The sequence below is a fragment of the Ochotona curzoniae genome, unplaced genomic scaffold, assembly GCF_017591425.1.
Source record: "Ochotona curzoniae isolate NIBS_2020 unplaced genomic scaffold, NIBS_Ocur_1.0 contig_4917, whole genome shotgun sequence".
In the NCBI taxonomy this organism is placed as follows: Eukaryota; Metazoa; Chordata; class Mammalia; order Lagomorpha; family Ochotonidae; genus Ochotona; species Ochotona curzoniae.
In genome coordinates, this window is record NW_024466421.1 from 375,381 (window position 1) to 390,902 (window position 15,522).

A 15,522-nucleotide genomic window follows, 5' to 3' on the forward strand; every position below is an offset into this window, starting at 1 on the left:
CCTGGGGCCTGTGGGGCTGGGAGAGAGCGCGGGCAAATGGGGTCAGCAAGGTCAGAGGGGCGAGCTGAGTGTGCAGCAGAGGGGCCTGCCTCCACCTCCCCAGGTCAGGGCCAGGCTACGTCCCTGTGCCGGGCAGACTGCGAAAGCAGGACTCCAGAGGACCTCTGGGTGCTGGGCATGGGCCCCAGATGGTGTTGGTGAGGGCTAGGATCCAGGGGGCACCGACCCCATCGCATGCCTCAGTTTGCCCAGCAGCTGACAGCTCCTGTGGGGGTAGGGCTGGGCTTATCTGGAAAGGGCCAGAGAGAGCGTTATCTGCTCATTGCTTTGCAGTGCAGCTGCGGTGCAGCCCTAGACGGCAGGCCGAGCAGCGGGTGTGCGCTCTTGCGCCAGTCAAACCATTAGCAGGCAGTGAGGGTTCAGTGGCATTTGTCCTTGGTCACTGTTCAGCAGCCTCCTCCTTTACGTTTTCTTCATTCACTTAGAAGAAACTGGCTTGAGGGCTGGCCAGGGACAGGTGACCGTCCAGGTGTGGCCTGAGGCTCTGGGTGGACAGAGGGTACCTGGCCTGGGCTCCTGCTCCGGAAGCACCTGTGGAGTGGAGGACGTGGGCTCTTCCGGTGCACACACCTGTGCAGTGAGAGTTTATACATCCTCCCCACAGGCTCTGCCAACAGCCTTCCTGGGGCCAGCGGGCCAGCGGCTGCCTGGTTGATAACCCGGGTTATCGATTGATATTGCAGGTGTGGCGACCCGAGGGAGGCAGGAAGCCCGTGCGCCGGGAGCCAGGAGTCATGGCAGTTCTGGGTTTTTCCTCCTGGCCTGGACACGTGGGAAGGCCCCAAGGGGCCTGTCAGCCTGTAGCCGGCCAGCCGCAGCACTAGCCTGGCTCTGGTGAGCACTGTCTCCGACCCTGCCCTGAGCCGACCTCGGATTGCCCCCCACCCCACTGCAGACTGATGCGGGGCTTCCTGTCCCAGCCCAAGGGTGACCCGGAGCCTGACCCCGGAGGCCCAGGCGGTGAGGCCGGAAGGAAGGCCTTCCCCATGCAGGGCCTCCTGGGGAAGCACTTCACACTCTGCCGGGCGCCCGGCCAGCCCCCGGCAGCTGCAGGGGACCGGTCTGGGAGGGCCCTGGGGGGTCTAAAGTTCTGCAGGACAGCCCCCACAGGATGGCCAGAGCTCTCTGAGTTCCCGGCAGGCTGGGGCCAGCGTCCCTGCACCCGGTCCCTGCTCCGTGCAAGGACCCGGGGCACAGAGAAGGGCTTCTCACCTGTGTGTTACCCACGGGGTGAGGACACCAGGCGGGGAGCTGCTCACAGCAAGCGTCCAGGGACCCTAAAGCAGACTGTGGGGGCTGGGAAAGGGCCTCAGGCCACAGCTGTCTGCTCCCCACAGGCCTTTCCTCTGAGTGAATCTGGCTTCCAGTAGCTAACTCTATCTCCTTCACCCAGGCTCCCTGATCCCCTTCTGTTGGGCTAAGGCCTTCTCTCCCTCTCCATCCCTGCCTTTTCTTCTTGTAATGTTAATCGAGCACCCACTGTGTGCCTGGCACTGCCCTCCTGCAGCCCCAGTCTGGGGCAGGTCTGCAGCAACAAGTGCAAAGTGGTGGCTATCTTCAGCCGGACACTCGAGGCAGCCAGCAGCGGCCTGGGCTCAGGTGGGTGACTGTGGGCCCCAAAGGAAGCCAGGGAGGGTGGGAGGGGACTGCAGGGGCTGGGGCAGCCGTGGGCAGGGATGGAGTAAGTGGAGGGAGCAACCTGTGGCAGGGGGTGGGGCAGGAGTGGCATGTAGGGGTCCAACAGATTCACTTGGTAACTGAGGGGAGCGGAATATGAGGCTGTGGCCGGGGCTGGAGTAGAAGGGAGAGGACAGAAAAGGGGAGCAGGAGGTGTCCTGAGAGGTGGAACCACAAAGACCTCAGTTTGAAATGGATGGATATCTGGGGAGAGTGCTTGCTCCTGCCTGGCATTCTGATTGGCAGGTCTAGGAGGAGGGGCCAGGAGCTGGTGTAGGGGGCAGTGGGCTTCCCTGTGCCTGGGCTGGGCAGCCAGGAGGGCATGCTGCATCCCTTGCAGGTGTTTGCAGGAGCTGGACTGACAGAGTATGGCTGCTTGCATGGGGCCCAGCAGCTGGAGGCGTGTCCCGCCCCAGGCCTTGCTCTCCCCGTGAGGCTGCGGACCCAATCACCCAGCCTGCCACAGCCCCCTGAAGTTAGGGCTCACCTGGGCTGCGGAGGCTTTGTACCCAGCTCCCTCCACTTCCCCGGCCCCCGCAGTTAGGGCTCTGTGATTTTGCCTTCAGCTTCAAAGAGCTCAGACTTCACACCATCTCTGGACCCTGGACCCTAGGAAAGAGCGGGGGCGGTGTTCACAGGAGTGTCAAGATGGATGCAGCGCGGCTGGGGTGTGGGCACAGTGTGCATGCTAGCTGCATGGCAAAGGTGGTGGGGAAGGAGGGTTCCCTGGAATGGCACCCAGCTTGCCTGCCTCGTGGGGCCTCTGGGTCCACACTCAGGCCGAAGAGGGCACGGTGTTGGCCCACCGCCCTGAATGGAAACAATGACTGGAAACGAGGAAGGGCTTCTCTGTGGACGTGGGGGCTGCTGCTCTGGGCCCCACGGCCATGGCCAGGTCAGAACTCAGGTGTCAAGGGCAGAAAGGCCGGACCAAGCACAGAAGAGAAAGGATTGCAGCTTCCCTGGGTGTGTGTACGTTAGCCCAGTGGGGGCGGACAGCGAGAAGGGAGACCTGACCCGACAGCCTGAGATCTCCTGACCTGGAGACCCCCACCCCTCCACCGAGCCGACAGATTACCTGCAGTGGATGCTTGGCCAAGGGGTCCCGTGGTACAGGCCTGGCCCTGAGTCTCCCATTGGCGGGTCTTGTTTACTCAGGAAAGAAACGCTTGCGATGGCCCATGCCAGCTCTTAAGGTCGGCCAGCTCGAGGTAGGGCAGGATAGAGGGTGTGGGTGGGGACAGCAGGTGTCCATGATGCCGCTGAGATGGAGGGTGTCCACAGTTCCGGGGTCAAGCTCTGCCCTGGGCCACCTGTGATGCCTGGACTGAGGCATAGCGCCCTCGGAGCCTCTAAGCAGGTGGCCAGCCTGGGTGGTGAGCACCCCAAGCTGAGGGGTTGGCCTGTGGGTCGCCTGCATGCTAGCAGGGGTCAGGGTGATTGGCTGGCTGCAGCCCTGCCCTCTGAATTGGGCCCTGCCCCTCCAGACTCTTACACTCATGAACTTGCCCCTGGTTGGGACAGCAAGGGCAAGCACCCACTGATCTCCACCTGCACAGTGGAGCCTGGGTCCCCCAAACCTGAGGGTACAGACAGAGAGCAGTGCAGGACCTGCCAAGGCAAAGTGCCACCTGCCTTGTTCTCGGCTTCAGACAGCCTGAGCCAGACCCTGCACTGACTGGCACGTGAATCAGGTCTGTGGTCACCTCTGGGAGGTTTCTCTGGGGACCCCTCCCAACTGGCCACTGGACTCAACTCCAACCATGGGGGAAACCACAGGATCCTGTGGAGCGCACGTGTCAGGACTGGGTCGCCTGGGCTGCTGAGGCCTGTGCAGTGGACTGCATGCCTGGGTGCACACAGGGACATGACAAACGGTTCACTGAGCTTTGCAGTAGACATCTAGCACCATCAAGGACAGAACAAACTGGACAGCTCTCCTGCTCAAGCTTTGGCAGCGAGTATCTGGGCGAGTCGAGACTCTAAAGTGTACGATCAGCCAACGGACCTTGGAAGGATTTCCACATCCTTGGAACAATGAAATCAATAGCATCTCAGAACTATCAAAGCCACTTGAGCAGTGCCCTTGAACATGCTCCACATCGGGGACCCTGGGATGACATTGGGGGGCCCTCCCCCGTTCCTGAGTATTGATGCAGTTGTGTTGCTGGGAACGGCCCTCTCTCCTTCTTTCTCCACTTCCCTTGGATTCAGGAAGAAAAAGGAGATTGGAGGCAGTTGTCTCACCTGCTTTTCCCCATTCCTCGACCCTCCCCACCTTAATCAATGGTCCACATGGGCACGTGTCCTTCTCAACTATGTAAACATCAAAAATAAAATAAAATAAATGGATCATTAGAAAAAAACTGTTACAGTGGGAGACCCCACTCGCTCCCATCATGCACCTGTTGCCATGACGTTCTGCTATTTCTTACAAAGGGCAGTGATAAGACTGCCTTTAACCTCATCCCTGGAGATACCCCATCAGGCCCTGCCTCAGAGTCACGCTCTGTGCCACTGGCGGGCATGGAGGGAGGGCTCAGCTTGGTGGGCACGGAGGGAGGGCTCGGCGTGGCGGGCATGGAGGGAGGGCTCGGCTTGGTGGGCACGGAGGGAGGGCTCGGCGTGGTGGGCACGGAGGGAGGGCTCGGCTTGGTGGGGCTTTCACTGTTGGTGAGGGTTGTTTCGGGACCATTGGTTTCCACCCCGCTGTACTCCCGACTTGCTCCAGGTGAACGTTCTGCCATGGGAATCTCCATGCCCCCACCTTTGGGTTTCTTCTCATGTTCAGAAACGCGCCTGCAGGCATCCCAGCTGGAGCCCTGCCCCCACAGCAAGTCCACAGCAAGCACTCCTAGGAAACTGCCTCCCTGTACTGTGGATCTGTCCTGGCAGCCTTCCACCCAGTGCTGGGGTGGGGGCAGGTCCAGGCAGCTCTCCTCTCCATGCGGGCTCAGCACAGAACACACATGCTCTGATCTCAAGATGGGGAACCCCAAGGACCCCCTGGGATCTGCAGGCCTGGCCTGGGCCAGGCGACTCAGCTGTGGCATCTATGTAGGCAAGATTGGGTGCAGTGTGTGATCTAGCCAGGGCTCAGAGTGTGAGCAGGGTCAGAGTGTGGGCAGGGTCAGGGTCGGAGTGTGAGCAGGGTCAGGGTCAGAGTGTGAGCAGGGTCAGGTCAGAGTGTGAGCAGGGTCAGGTCAGAGTGTGAGCAGGGTCAGAGTGTGGGCAGGGTCAGGGTCGGAGTGTGAGCAGGGTCAGGGTCAGAGTGTGAGCAGGGTCAGGTCAGAGTGTGAGCAGGGTCAGGGTCAGAGTGTGAGCAGGGTCAGGGTCAGAGTGTGGGCAGGGTCAGAGTGTGAGCAGGATCAGGTCAGAGTGTGAGCAGGGTCAGAGTGTGAGCAGGGTCAGGGTCGGAGTGTGAGCAGGGTCAGGGTCGGAGTGTGAGCAGGGTCAGGGTCAGAGTGTGAGCAGGGTCAGGGTCAGAGTGTGGGCAGGGTCAGAGTGTGAGCAGGGTCAGAGTGTGAGCAGGCTCAGAGTGTGAGCAGGGTCAGGTCAGAGTGTGAGCAGGGTCAGAGTGTGAGCAGGCTCAGAGTGTGAGCAGGGTCACACTCAGTAAGCCACCAGGTCAGTACCCTGTGCAGCTGAGCATCCCACTCAAGCACCTACAGGAATGCCTTTGGCCCAGCAGTCGGAGCACCGTCCCACAGGTGTGCCGTGCCTGGGCCTGGCTGTACAGCACCAATCACACTTGGGGTGTTGTCCTCACTCCGTTTCCAGCTGCCGGCTGGCAAGGCTCCCAACACAGCTGATGACACAACTTCCTACTCAGACCTGAGCCATTCTTCTCTGTCAGCCGTTTTGCTGGGGACCTGAGCTGACCCGACCCAGCGTGACCTGCAGCCTAGCCTGGGTCACTCCCATCCCTTGGGGACCGGGGATGGCCAGACACTGGGGCAACCAGGGGCCTGCAGGTGTGCCTGCTGGCCTCTGGGGGGGAAGAAGGAGGGGTATGGCTGGGGGATGGTCTCGTCTGTCCACAGCTGGAGCAGGTCTGCTTGTATCTCTGTTTCTTCTTCAATGGCTGCAGGAGACAGTGCCCGCACTTAGTGAGGGAGAGGCCCTTCTGTGGGGGCCTGGGGCAGATGCAGGGGTGAGGGAAGGAGGCAGCCAGGAGCTGTCTGTGCACTGGAGAAGATGGATGTGAGCCCGGCTGAGCGCCCTCCCACCCTCCCCACCCCAGCAGGGTCGTGGCTATGGATGCTAGGGCAGGATGCTCCAGGAGTTGGGGACACAGATGTCTCCTTGACTTGGAGAGGCTCGGTGTTAGACAAATGCCCCAGACAGATGTTGGCTAAGCTGCGGGAGGATGAGGAGGAGCTTGCCGGCAGATGCCGTGTGAGCAGCACAGCCAGCAGGTGCAAGGACCCAGGGCATGGGTGAGCTGAGCAGGCCTGGGGAGCAGACTGGGAGAGGTGTATCCTAGCCGGAGTCCCCGCCACAGGGCCAAGCCAACACACATGCTCGAGGCCACTGTCTCAGCCTGCAGGGAGGAAGCGGTCTCTGGGTGGGTGCCCAGCCCCCGCCGCGTCCCGTAGCAGAGGGAGCCATGACTCCCATCACCGGTTGCTCCCTCTAGCCTGGCCCAGACCTCCGTCCATGGAGACCTTCCGAAGCAAGGACAATACTGGAGCCTCCTAACCAGGCCTGCCAAGGATCGATGTAGTGCCCTCGTGTGGAACAGGGTCAGCCAGGCCTCTGGGACAGGCCTGGCAGCTGGGTGGGCAGCAGGTACTGGAGTCCCCGCCCACGAACAAGCAGGGCTAGGCATGCTCTCAGGGTGTCAGGGTGTCTGTCAGCCAGCACCCCTCACCTCCCACACAGCCCTGGGGCCGTGGGCACACAGAGCCCATTGCCTCCCTAGGTGGAGTCAAAGAGCCTGGGAGGGGTAGCCTCTGTCAGCACAGGGCATCTCGCCACAGGGTGGGGAGACTGGCACTCCGCACCCTCCCACTGGGGCTGAGGGAGCATGGCATGTCTGCAGAATGAAATGTGAGCCCACACCAACAGCGCAGGGAAGCAGCGTAAGACCTGAGGCAGAGTCTGGCCATGCTATTTTTTACCAAGTCTACTGTCCACTCACCTGGCCAGCTGGAAGCTCCCCTGCGCTCAGCTGGCGGGGGTGACCCCACCTGGTGGATGTGCTCAGCATGGGCACTGCAGTACCCAGCAGGGTAGCAGGCAGAGGCAGGCAGCCTGGAACCCCAGTGCAGGGAGCAGCAGTCCTTCCAGGCAGCTGTTAGAACGCACACCCTGGCAGCTGGCCCTGGGGTCCCTGACTGGAGACCTTGCCCCCAGAGGGAGGGACCGATCCCGAGGCTGGATGCTGCGCAGTGTGGCTGGGGCGGGCGGCCATTGGCAGGGGCCCCGGAGAGCTCATCTGTGAGTCAGCGATGATGGGAACACAAATTTATTTGAGCGGCTGGCACGGCCAAGTCGGGAAGGACAAGGGACATTGGACAAGGCCAGGGTGGAGGAGGGCTGGGGTGGGAGCCAGGGACAGGCCTCTGGGGTTCCTGTTCCACACCCCGGGGGTGCTGCTCCAGGGTGCCCCGTCCCCATGGAGCCACACCCAGGAGCAGAGCAAGACTCTGAGGAGGAAAAGGGGGCAGGGAGGTCTCCATGAGCTGGGAGTGATGAACCCTGCCCAGACCAGGAGAGGCAGTGGCTTCGTGGCCGGCTCGGCAGGGACCAGCCAGGGGCACCGGGAGTGGGGGACCCTTCCCCGAGGAATAACTCCGGTTTGGACCTCGCTCACTGTGTATGTCCGAAGACTGGTCACTGCTCGTCCTGTGTGGCCACGGGCAGGCACACCTGGGGGGTGGGCAGGCACACGGGCCGTGGCCGGCTGGGGATACACAGAGAGTAGGAGGCTAGCAGGTTTAATCCCCACCCCCACCCTGGCCCTGATGCTTGAGGCCTAGCCGGAGGCAATCCTAGCACCCTGAGTCTGTGTGCAGGGCCCTGGGGCTGGGCGGACATGGAGGGTGCTGCTGGCCAGTCCTGGCCCAGCCAGGCCCTTCTGTGACTTTCCCCAGTGTGACTCGGGCTGCCTCCTCCTGGCATGCGGCGATGCCAGGAGCAACACGGGACAGCCTTTCTGCTGAATGCTCAGGGCCACTGCGTGGGGAGTTGTCCTTCCTGGCTCCCACATCGGGACATTTTAAAATAGACCTTTTAAAAAACATTAGGGAGGCGAAACCTACATCCACAGACACTGGCCATTTAAAGGGAGTGACACATTGCCATTCACTGGTATCTTGTTCTAGAACAGTCTTACCGGCCCTAGGAGGAACCCTGGGCCACAGGGCACTTGGCCCCCAGCTCCCATCTCTTTGTGCCCTGTAAGTGGCATCTCACGTCTGTGTCTCTCAGAGGAGACCTCGTCCCAGGGTATACATCTGGGCTGCTCGAAGCTGCTTGGTGATATCCAGGGGGAGCCCCACCTGTGAGAGGGGCTGGTAGGGCTGGGGCGAGAGCAGGTGGGCCTGATAGAGGAGTGGGCTCTCTGGGGCTGGATTGGGCAGTCCCTCTGCAGGAGCCCTTCCTGAACCAGCAAAACCCACCATTCTGAGGCACCTGCTTATGGGTCTGTGGATCTTTGCACACCAGGAAGCTAGGAAGTTGCAACTGAAGGGTGTCCTGCCCACACTCAGGCGGGTGCCACCCATGGAGCCTCTGTGCCCACCTCAGAGAAGTTGGCAGGAGGGAGGCTGGAGCAGGGGGAGGAGGAAGTATTTAGGCCTGGGAAGTGTGGCCAGGCTGGCCAGGGCCACTGGTGTGGGAACGGATAGGCCCCAGGCCTGGAAACAGCCAGATGGACAAAAATAACCTGGCCTCCAAACAGAACGTGGAAAACCCAGTTGGGACCCAAGCTGGCGCTGGCAGGGCACTCCTGAACCACCATCAGTGTCTCGTGTGGGAAGCTGGCTGCCCGAGGTCCTGTCGCCAGCCTCTTCTGCCCTCTCGGAGCCTGGTGCACCTGCCTGCACCTGTCCTAGGGCTCTGGCAGGAGACAGACCCCCGTCTCCCCCTCCTGTGCCACCCTGCTCCCCAGGAGCTTTGCCTAGGTGCACACTCCCACCCAGCCTGGCGAAAGGCGCTTCCCACAGTTGCGGCTGCTGGAGGACCGTTGCACGCCAGGCTCTCACGAGGCTAACTGGCCAATGGGGCAGCATGGGCAGTGCCAGGCGGCCAGGGCCAGGCATTATCATGGCTGTTTCACAGACGCGGGAAGTCAGGTTCTCTGTCTTCAAGGCCATCCGAAAACAAGGCGGGGCAGGGACAGGGTTGGGGGTGCTCTGTTGGCAGGTGGATGGGACAGTTGGGAGTGAGGGCATCCAGGCAGGGGTGGGTAGCCTAGAAATGGCCTCTCACCCAGCCAGGAGCTCTGTGCCTCCCTGTCTCCCTGTCTCTCTGTGCATGGGCAGATGGACCCACGGCAGGGCTACATCTGGCCTCCTGGCTAGTGGCTGGGGACAGGTGCCAGCACTCTATGGCTGGCAATGCCTGTGCCACCTGGGGAGTCCTGCTGTCCTGGCCTGCACATTGGGTCCCACTGCTGGGTTCTATGGCTTGGGACAGGCCTCTGGCCTCTCTGGTCTGCGTTTGTCTACCAGGCCCCCCATGCAGACCCTGGCATGTCCAACTCCCCTCCTGGCAGATGCGGGCACAAGGTCCTGGGTGGTGGACACTGTGTTCCAGGACCCCCGTCTCCCCTTCCTGTACCACCCTGCTTCCCAGGAAGTCCTTCTGGATCACCAACACTGGGGCCAAGCCACCCCCTACACACAGTAGACAGGCTGCTTGGCTGCTGCTCCTGGCTCAGCAGTGCCACCTGGTGGCTCAGGTCCCAGCAGCGGCAGGAGACAGGGCCAAGTCAGAGCCTGGGAGGATAGGACTCCTGCTCCACCTTGTGCCAGAGCGTGCCCCCTCAGCTCCACCCCCATGTGTGCGCCGGTCCCAGGGAAGACCCCAGGACTCAGCAAGAGCGGGGTCTTCGCCTTGTGATGCCCGGGCTGCCTTGTTTTGGGACCTGGCACAGAGCAGGAGGAGAGAATAAACGAACCAGGGCATGGAGCTTCCTAGGGCGGGAGCTCGGCTTACTCACCAAGGACTGAGTGCTGAGTACCGTGGGAAGACACACACAGACACTGCACACAGACTCACAGATTCACATACATGTGCACACAGACTCACACACCAGACCCTTGGCACCTGCTGGTGCACACAGCCCTCTGGAGTCTCCCCAACACCCTAACGGTCTGCCTATTGCTTGCCAGGCGGCACAGCCTCGCTGATGGCCTTCAGGCCGGGTGGTGGCCCCAGGGCAGTCCTTGCTTGGAGACTGGAGGCCAGGCAGGGGATCAGGTGTCGGTGGAGCAGTGATCTGCGGTACACGGCCAGCCTCCCTGGGCTGGGAGCGACTGGGGGCTGCGGGACCCTCGCCTGGGAGCAGAGGGCACAGGGCTTTATGGGACACTTCTCCCTTGAGGGTCCTGGATGGACTCTGCTCCTGAGTGTGCAGGTGCGCTGGGCAGAGGGTGGGATGGGCAGTATGAAGAGTGGACAGGTCAAGGTGGTGCCAGCAGGAGCAGAGGCTGGATAGGCTGCGCTGGGGCCCTGGATGCGGTGGTGATGGCTGGGAGACCCCAGGGGGTGTGCAAGGGACAGGTGGTCTCCTGCCAATGGGAGAGCACGGGAGAAGATGGTGCTGGGGTGCTTGGGGCTGGGGTCAGGAGTGTGTGATGCCTGAAGGGGCCCCTCCTCCAGGCCAGTCTAGCCCCCTCTCCCTGCCACAACCTTTCTGGAGCTCCTGCTGGGCTCCAGGTGGGGAAGGGGGCCTTGACCCCAGGTCTGGCAGGTCTGAGTGGGGCATTCCAGCTGCAGCCTCCATTTTCTCCTCTGTGAATTGGGGTCAGTGGGTGCTGGTGATCAGGGACCCTCCAGGGGTGCTGGGGCAGGCGAGACAGAGCCCTGGGGGAGGTACCCTAAGCTGTAGTCTGGGCAGAAGGAGGGGCAGGGGTTCCGGGGGTGTGGTGTGCAGTTCAGCCTAGCCCCACCTGGGCCCCAGGCGTGGAGGAAGCGGCTCGCGCCCAAGGAGACACTTCCTGCTATTAATGGAGTTTCATCCAAACAAACCCTAGTGTTTATCCGCCTCCTCCGGCCGAGGTGCCAGAGGCGGAGTGAGGGGCCCGCCTGCTCTCCCTGCAGGTGGCCTGGCTTGGGGGTCCTCCTATACCAGGGCTGCCCCCCTGCCCCACACCGAGCACAGAGCCTGGGAGTAGACAGGGCACTTGGCGCCTCCAGGCCAGCCGTGCCCACCAGCCTGGGAGCCCAGATGAGGGGGCATGGAGGCATCAAGTGGCTTTAATGGGGCTTCCCATACAGGAGGCTGTTTACATGGCCCTTGATACCTTCCTCGGCTCAGTCACCAGGACTTTCGGAGAATACAGGAAGGGAACAGGCAGAGGGAACCGGACAGCCTCCCATCCCAGCCCCTGGCTGTGAGGCAGTGGCAGAGGGGCTGGCAGAGGGGGTGGGGGTCTTATAGGGGACCAAGCAGGCAGCCCCTCCCCAGCTCCTGAAAGTGCCCTGCCCAGGACACTCAGTGCGGCAGGTTGGAGGTGGGCATCTTGGAGAGCTGGCGCAGAGGCCTGGGCCAGAGCGGGGGACCAAAGGCCTGGGAAGGAAGGGCCTTCAGCGGATAGGAGCGGGTGGGCAAAGCGGCTCTGGAGGGCGTGACCTGAGCAGAACTTCACCGCCCCCCCCCAAGATTCTATAGGGGCTGCACCTGTGTACCTGTCCAGGGGCCCACTCCCAGGAAGGAGAGCTTGTGTTGGAGTCCCTGGGGGGCAGGGGCGTCTCCCTGTCCCTGTCCCATTGCTCGGCTCGCAGGGCTGTGCCTGTCTGTGGCCAAGATCAGGGATGCGGGTAGGGGGCGGGGTACAGAGACTTACCCCAGGCGGGAGTCCTGGCTCTGCCATCACCCTCCTGCTGGCTGTGCCTCCCAGGCACCCCTGGGAAGTCCCCTGCCCACGCATTCCATCCCCACACTTTGTCCGGGGGTCAGAGGCGCTGGCTCGATGGGGTATTGGTCAGCCTAGGGTGTCCCCGGGGGTCACACCATGATGTCAACAAGCCTGCCACACCCTGGGTTTCAGCATCTCATCCATGCCTCTCTGTGGGACCCTGAATGCTGAGTGGTGGTGGTGGTGGGTGGAGTGGCAGGAGTCTCACATCTCTGTCTGTGTCTAGCCTGTGCCACAAGGGGCCCAGGGCCCTCCCGGCCCAGCCTGTGCCACAAGGGGCCCAGAGCCCGCCCGGCCAAGCCTGCACCCAGTCACAGCCCGGCCCAGAGCCCGCCCGGCCCAACCTGCGCCCAGCCACAAGGGGCCCAGAACCCGCCCGGTCCAGCCTGCGCCCAGCCACAAGGGGCCCAGAGCCCGCCCGGCCCAGCCTGCACCCAGTCACAGGGGGCCCAGATCCCGCCCGGCCCAGCCTGCACCCAGCCACAGGGGGCCCATCAGAGGTGATGGCCAGGGGCCTGGTGGCTGCCTCTGTCCCCACACAGGAGCTCTGGCAGTGGGAGGCAATCCAGGAGGCCAGCTTAGTGGAGGGAATCAGCGGTGGGCAGGGTCTCCTGGGACTATCTTTGCCATGGGGCTGTGGGCAGTGTCCTTGCCAGAAAGGACAAAGCCCCGCTGTGCATGGATGTGGGGATGGGTTTTTTCCCTGATGCTGCCACTGCGTGCCTGTGGTACCTGCCGGCCCCCAAAGGCAGCCAAGGAACAGCAGCGTCTCCCACCAGCTGTTGCAGTCTCAAGCGTCTGTCCAGGTCCCAGTGTACCTGCCCTGGGGTGGGCACCAAGCCGTCTGGCTGTGCTGTCCACCAGGCCGCAGGTGCTAGGGGGAGGGGTCTTGCAGAGTCGAGCCCCGCCTCTCCACATGGGCAACGTGCGTGTCCACCAACGCGGCTCCTCCTCCAGGAGTCTGGGGGCAGCGTGGACAGCTCCCCGTGCTGGTTCCTGCAGCCCCTATAGAATTTTTGTCCCTTTCTCTGTGGACAAAATGACCCAGGCGAGGCCCCCTTCCACTGCACCGCATCTGGGATCCGTGGTAGGTATTACTAGTCAGTCAGCCACAGTGCACTGCCCTGGGCAGCTATCGCCAGTCGAGCACCAAGAGCCCTGGCAGGTGCTGAGCCCCTGCTGACTATGGCTGAGGTCCGTTAGCCGGTGCCGGCGGCGGGAGCGCACGGGGGCCGGCGCTGAGCACGCGCTGGTGGCCTGAGCACTTGGGGCTGTTGTACAAGCTGACCACGTCGCCACTGCCCGGCTCGCCCTCGGCGCCGGGCTGGCGGAAAAGGCCGCGCACGGCGGCCTGGAAGCCGCTGGTGACGAAGCAGTAGACGATGGGGTCCAGGCAGCTGTTGAGGCTGCTGAGTGTCACGGCCACGTGGTAGACCACGAGGCTGGTGCTGTGTGGCACGCCGGGCCATAGTGCCACGGTGACCTGGCGGGCGTGGAAGGGCGTGAAGCAGACGAGGAAGATGACCAACACGGTGAGCAGCAGCTGCATGGCCCGCACGCGGCGCTGGCGGCCCTGGCGCGGCAGGCCGGGCCGCGAGAGCGCGCACACGATGCGGCCGGTGAAGACGCTGAGGATCCCCAGCGGCAGCAGGAACTCGAGCACGGTGAGCGCGAAGATGCGGCAGCACGGCCGGCCGCCTGCCGCCACGCCCAGCACGGACAGCGTCACGACGCCCGCCGCCAGCCACACGCCGGCGCACACGGCCCTGGCGCAGGCCGGCTGGCGCCAGCGGCGAGCGCCCTCGGGCTGCACGATGGCCAGGTAGCGGTCCACGCAGATGCATGTGAGGAAGAGGATGGAGCAGTGCATGTTGAGGAAGTAGCCCAGCACGTGCGGGAAGCTGCAGCGCAGGCAGCCTGGGGCGCCGTAGAAGATGGCGTAGCGCGTGGGCAGCGACAGGCCCACCAACAGGTCGGTCACCACCAGGTTGACGGTGTAGGTGACGGATGGCGTCCGCGCCCTGGTGCGACAGCTGAAGACGTACAGAGCCAGTCCGTTGAGCACCAGCCCCGCCAGGAAGATGGCACCGTGCACCACCATCAGTGCCAGCCACAGCCCGGGGAAGTCTGCGTGCAGCTCCTTGTCCAACAGGGCGAACAGATGGAACAGGGGCACCTCGGGCGCGCTGCCGTTGGCCCACGTTGCTGTCGTGGCATTGGGGGCTGCTGCCGAGGGCCCCGTGGGAGACGCAGGGGGCATGATGGCCCGTGGCTGGAGCGCCCTGGGGCCTGGAAGCAAGGAGAGAGGGTTGGGGGGGGTACGACACTCCACAGCTCCAGGCCGCCTGTGCCAGATGCCCATCTGCCTGCCCGCAGGCCCTGGCACCTGCTTGGGTGGGCATGGGACCAGGCCCGCCCAGAGGAGGAAGGGGTGCAGGAGTAGCCTGGGATGGGGAAAAGGTTCCACGGTTCTGACACCTGGTTCCCATGCCATGGTGCGTCCTCAGCTGAGTCACTGCACCTCTTGGGGACCTGTCCTGGAGCTCGTCCCATCCCGTCCCATCCTGTCCCATCCCGTCCCACCGCTGGGAGGACTAACAGCGACCACTACTGTGCAGGGCCTGGAGACCCAACACATCTTCCTTGGCTGACAAAGGGTGTTCCGACCCAGATCATGCCTGGCCCTCCGGGCTGCCCATCTCCACTCGCCCAGGCCAGCCCTGAACCAGGGTCCTAGGTGAAGGTCCTCACGGGGGGGGGGGGGGAGCTGTCTTGGGAGGAAGAGGTGGGGTGTGTGGAGGCAGCCTTCGCGCTGTGGTCTTGCACACACCCGCTGGAGCCAGCAGCCAGCCGCCTGGAGCCAGGTCCCACACACAGGCCGGGTGTGAGTCAAATAAACCCGGTGCTGGGGCAGGGGCAGGCAGGCAGGCAGGGGCCGTCTCCCCCGTCCCCCCCTCCGTGTTTATGTGCCTGCTGACGGCTGTTTAACTGGGCCCTGATTTATCCCTTTGTTTATAAACGAAGGGTTAACAGGCCCACTCCCGCCCCCCCCCCAGCCGGCTGACCCTCCAAATAAGGACATTTCTGGTTTTTTTAGGAGAAAGGAAAAGGCTTTCGGAGAGGCGGGAGTAGGGGCACTCTGGGGGCGTGGTGGCCCCCTCCTGAATCCTGTAACCCCCCGGGGTCCTTCCAGGGGCCCCGCCCACTGATCGGCAGCTTGGCCCCTGGTGGCCACTGCATTCCTGGACCCTGGGTCCTGCTTTCTGGAGTCCCAGGACCGAAGCCCAGCCTGGCCAGGGGTATGTGAGTTAAGGAGCAGGTGTGCAGGGCAGGGACCACCTCTTTCCTTGGGCTGTGTGAGTTCAGGGTCTGCCAGAGGCCACCCCATGAGGCCCCTGCCACCAGCCCCTTCTGGCCTGGGCGTCTGCTGCCCTGGTGGCTGCTGGGAGGTGTCCAGCATGCCGGCTTGTGCCGGGAGCCCTGCCACCCCTGCCCCAGGCAGGCCCAGGTCTTGGGCCTCACTCAGGATTCCTTGGGAGCTCTGTCCCACAGCTCCCTGACAGGAGGACCCATGGGTGGGTCTGCTGGATGGAGCACTGAGTCCCTCTCCAGCCCTGTGGGCTTCCAGGGACAGGCAGTCTGCGGCAACAAAGACAGGGTCACCAGTGGGTCCCCCTCTCCCACCCACTGAGTT

At 63.3% G+C, this 15,522-nt stretch overlaps 1 protein-coding gene across 1 annotated transcript; it reads right to left on the reverse strand.

Moving 5' to 3' along the window:
• Nucleotides 1–13,011: 13,011 nt before the first annotated feature.
• GPR20 (G protein-coupled receptor 20) lies at nt 13,012–14,088 on the reverse strand. Its single transcript, XM_040988572.1, has one exon. It carries the CDS (start codon nt 14,086–14,088, stop codon nt 13,012–13,014), a length of 1,077 nt encoding a protein of 358 aa, XP_040844506.1.
• Nucleotides 14,089–15,522: the final 1,434 nt, after the last annotated feature.

Coding starts and splice junctions, on each gene's coding strand:
- GPR20 (XM_040988572.1), bottom strand. CDS start 14,088: ATGCCCCCTGCGTCTCCCACGGGGCCCTCGGCAGCAGCCCCCAATGCC.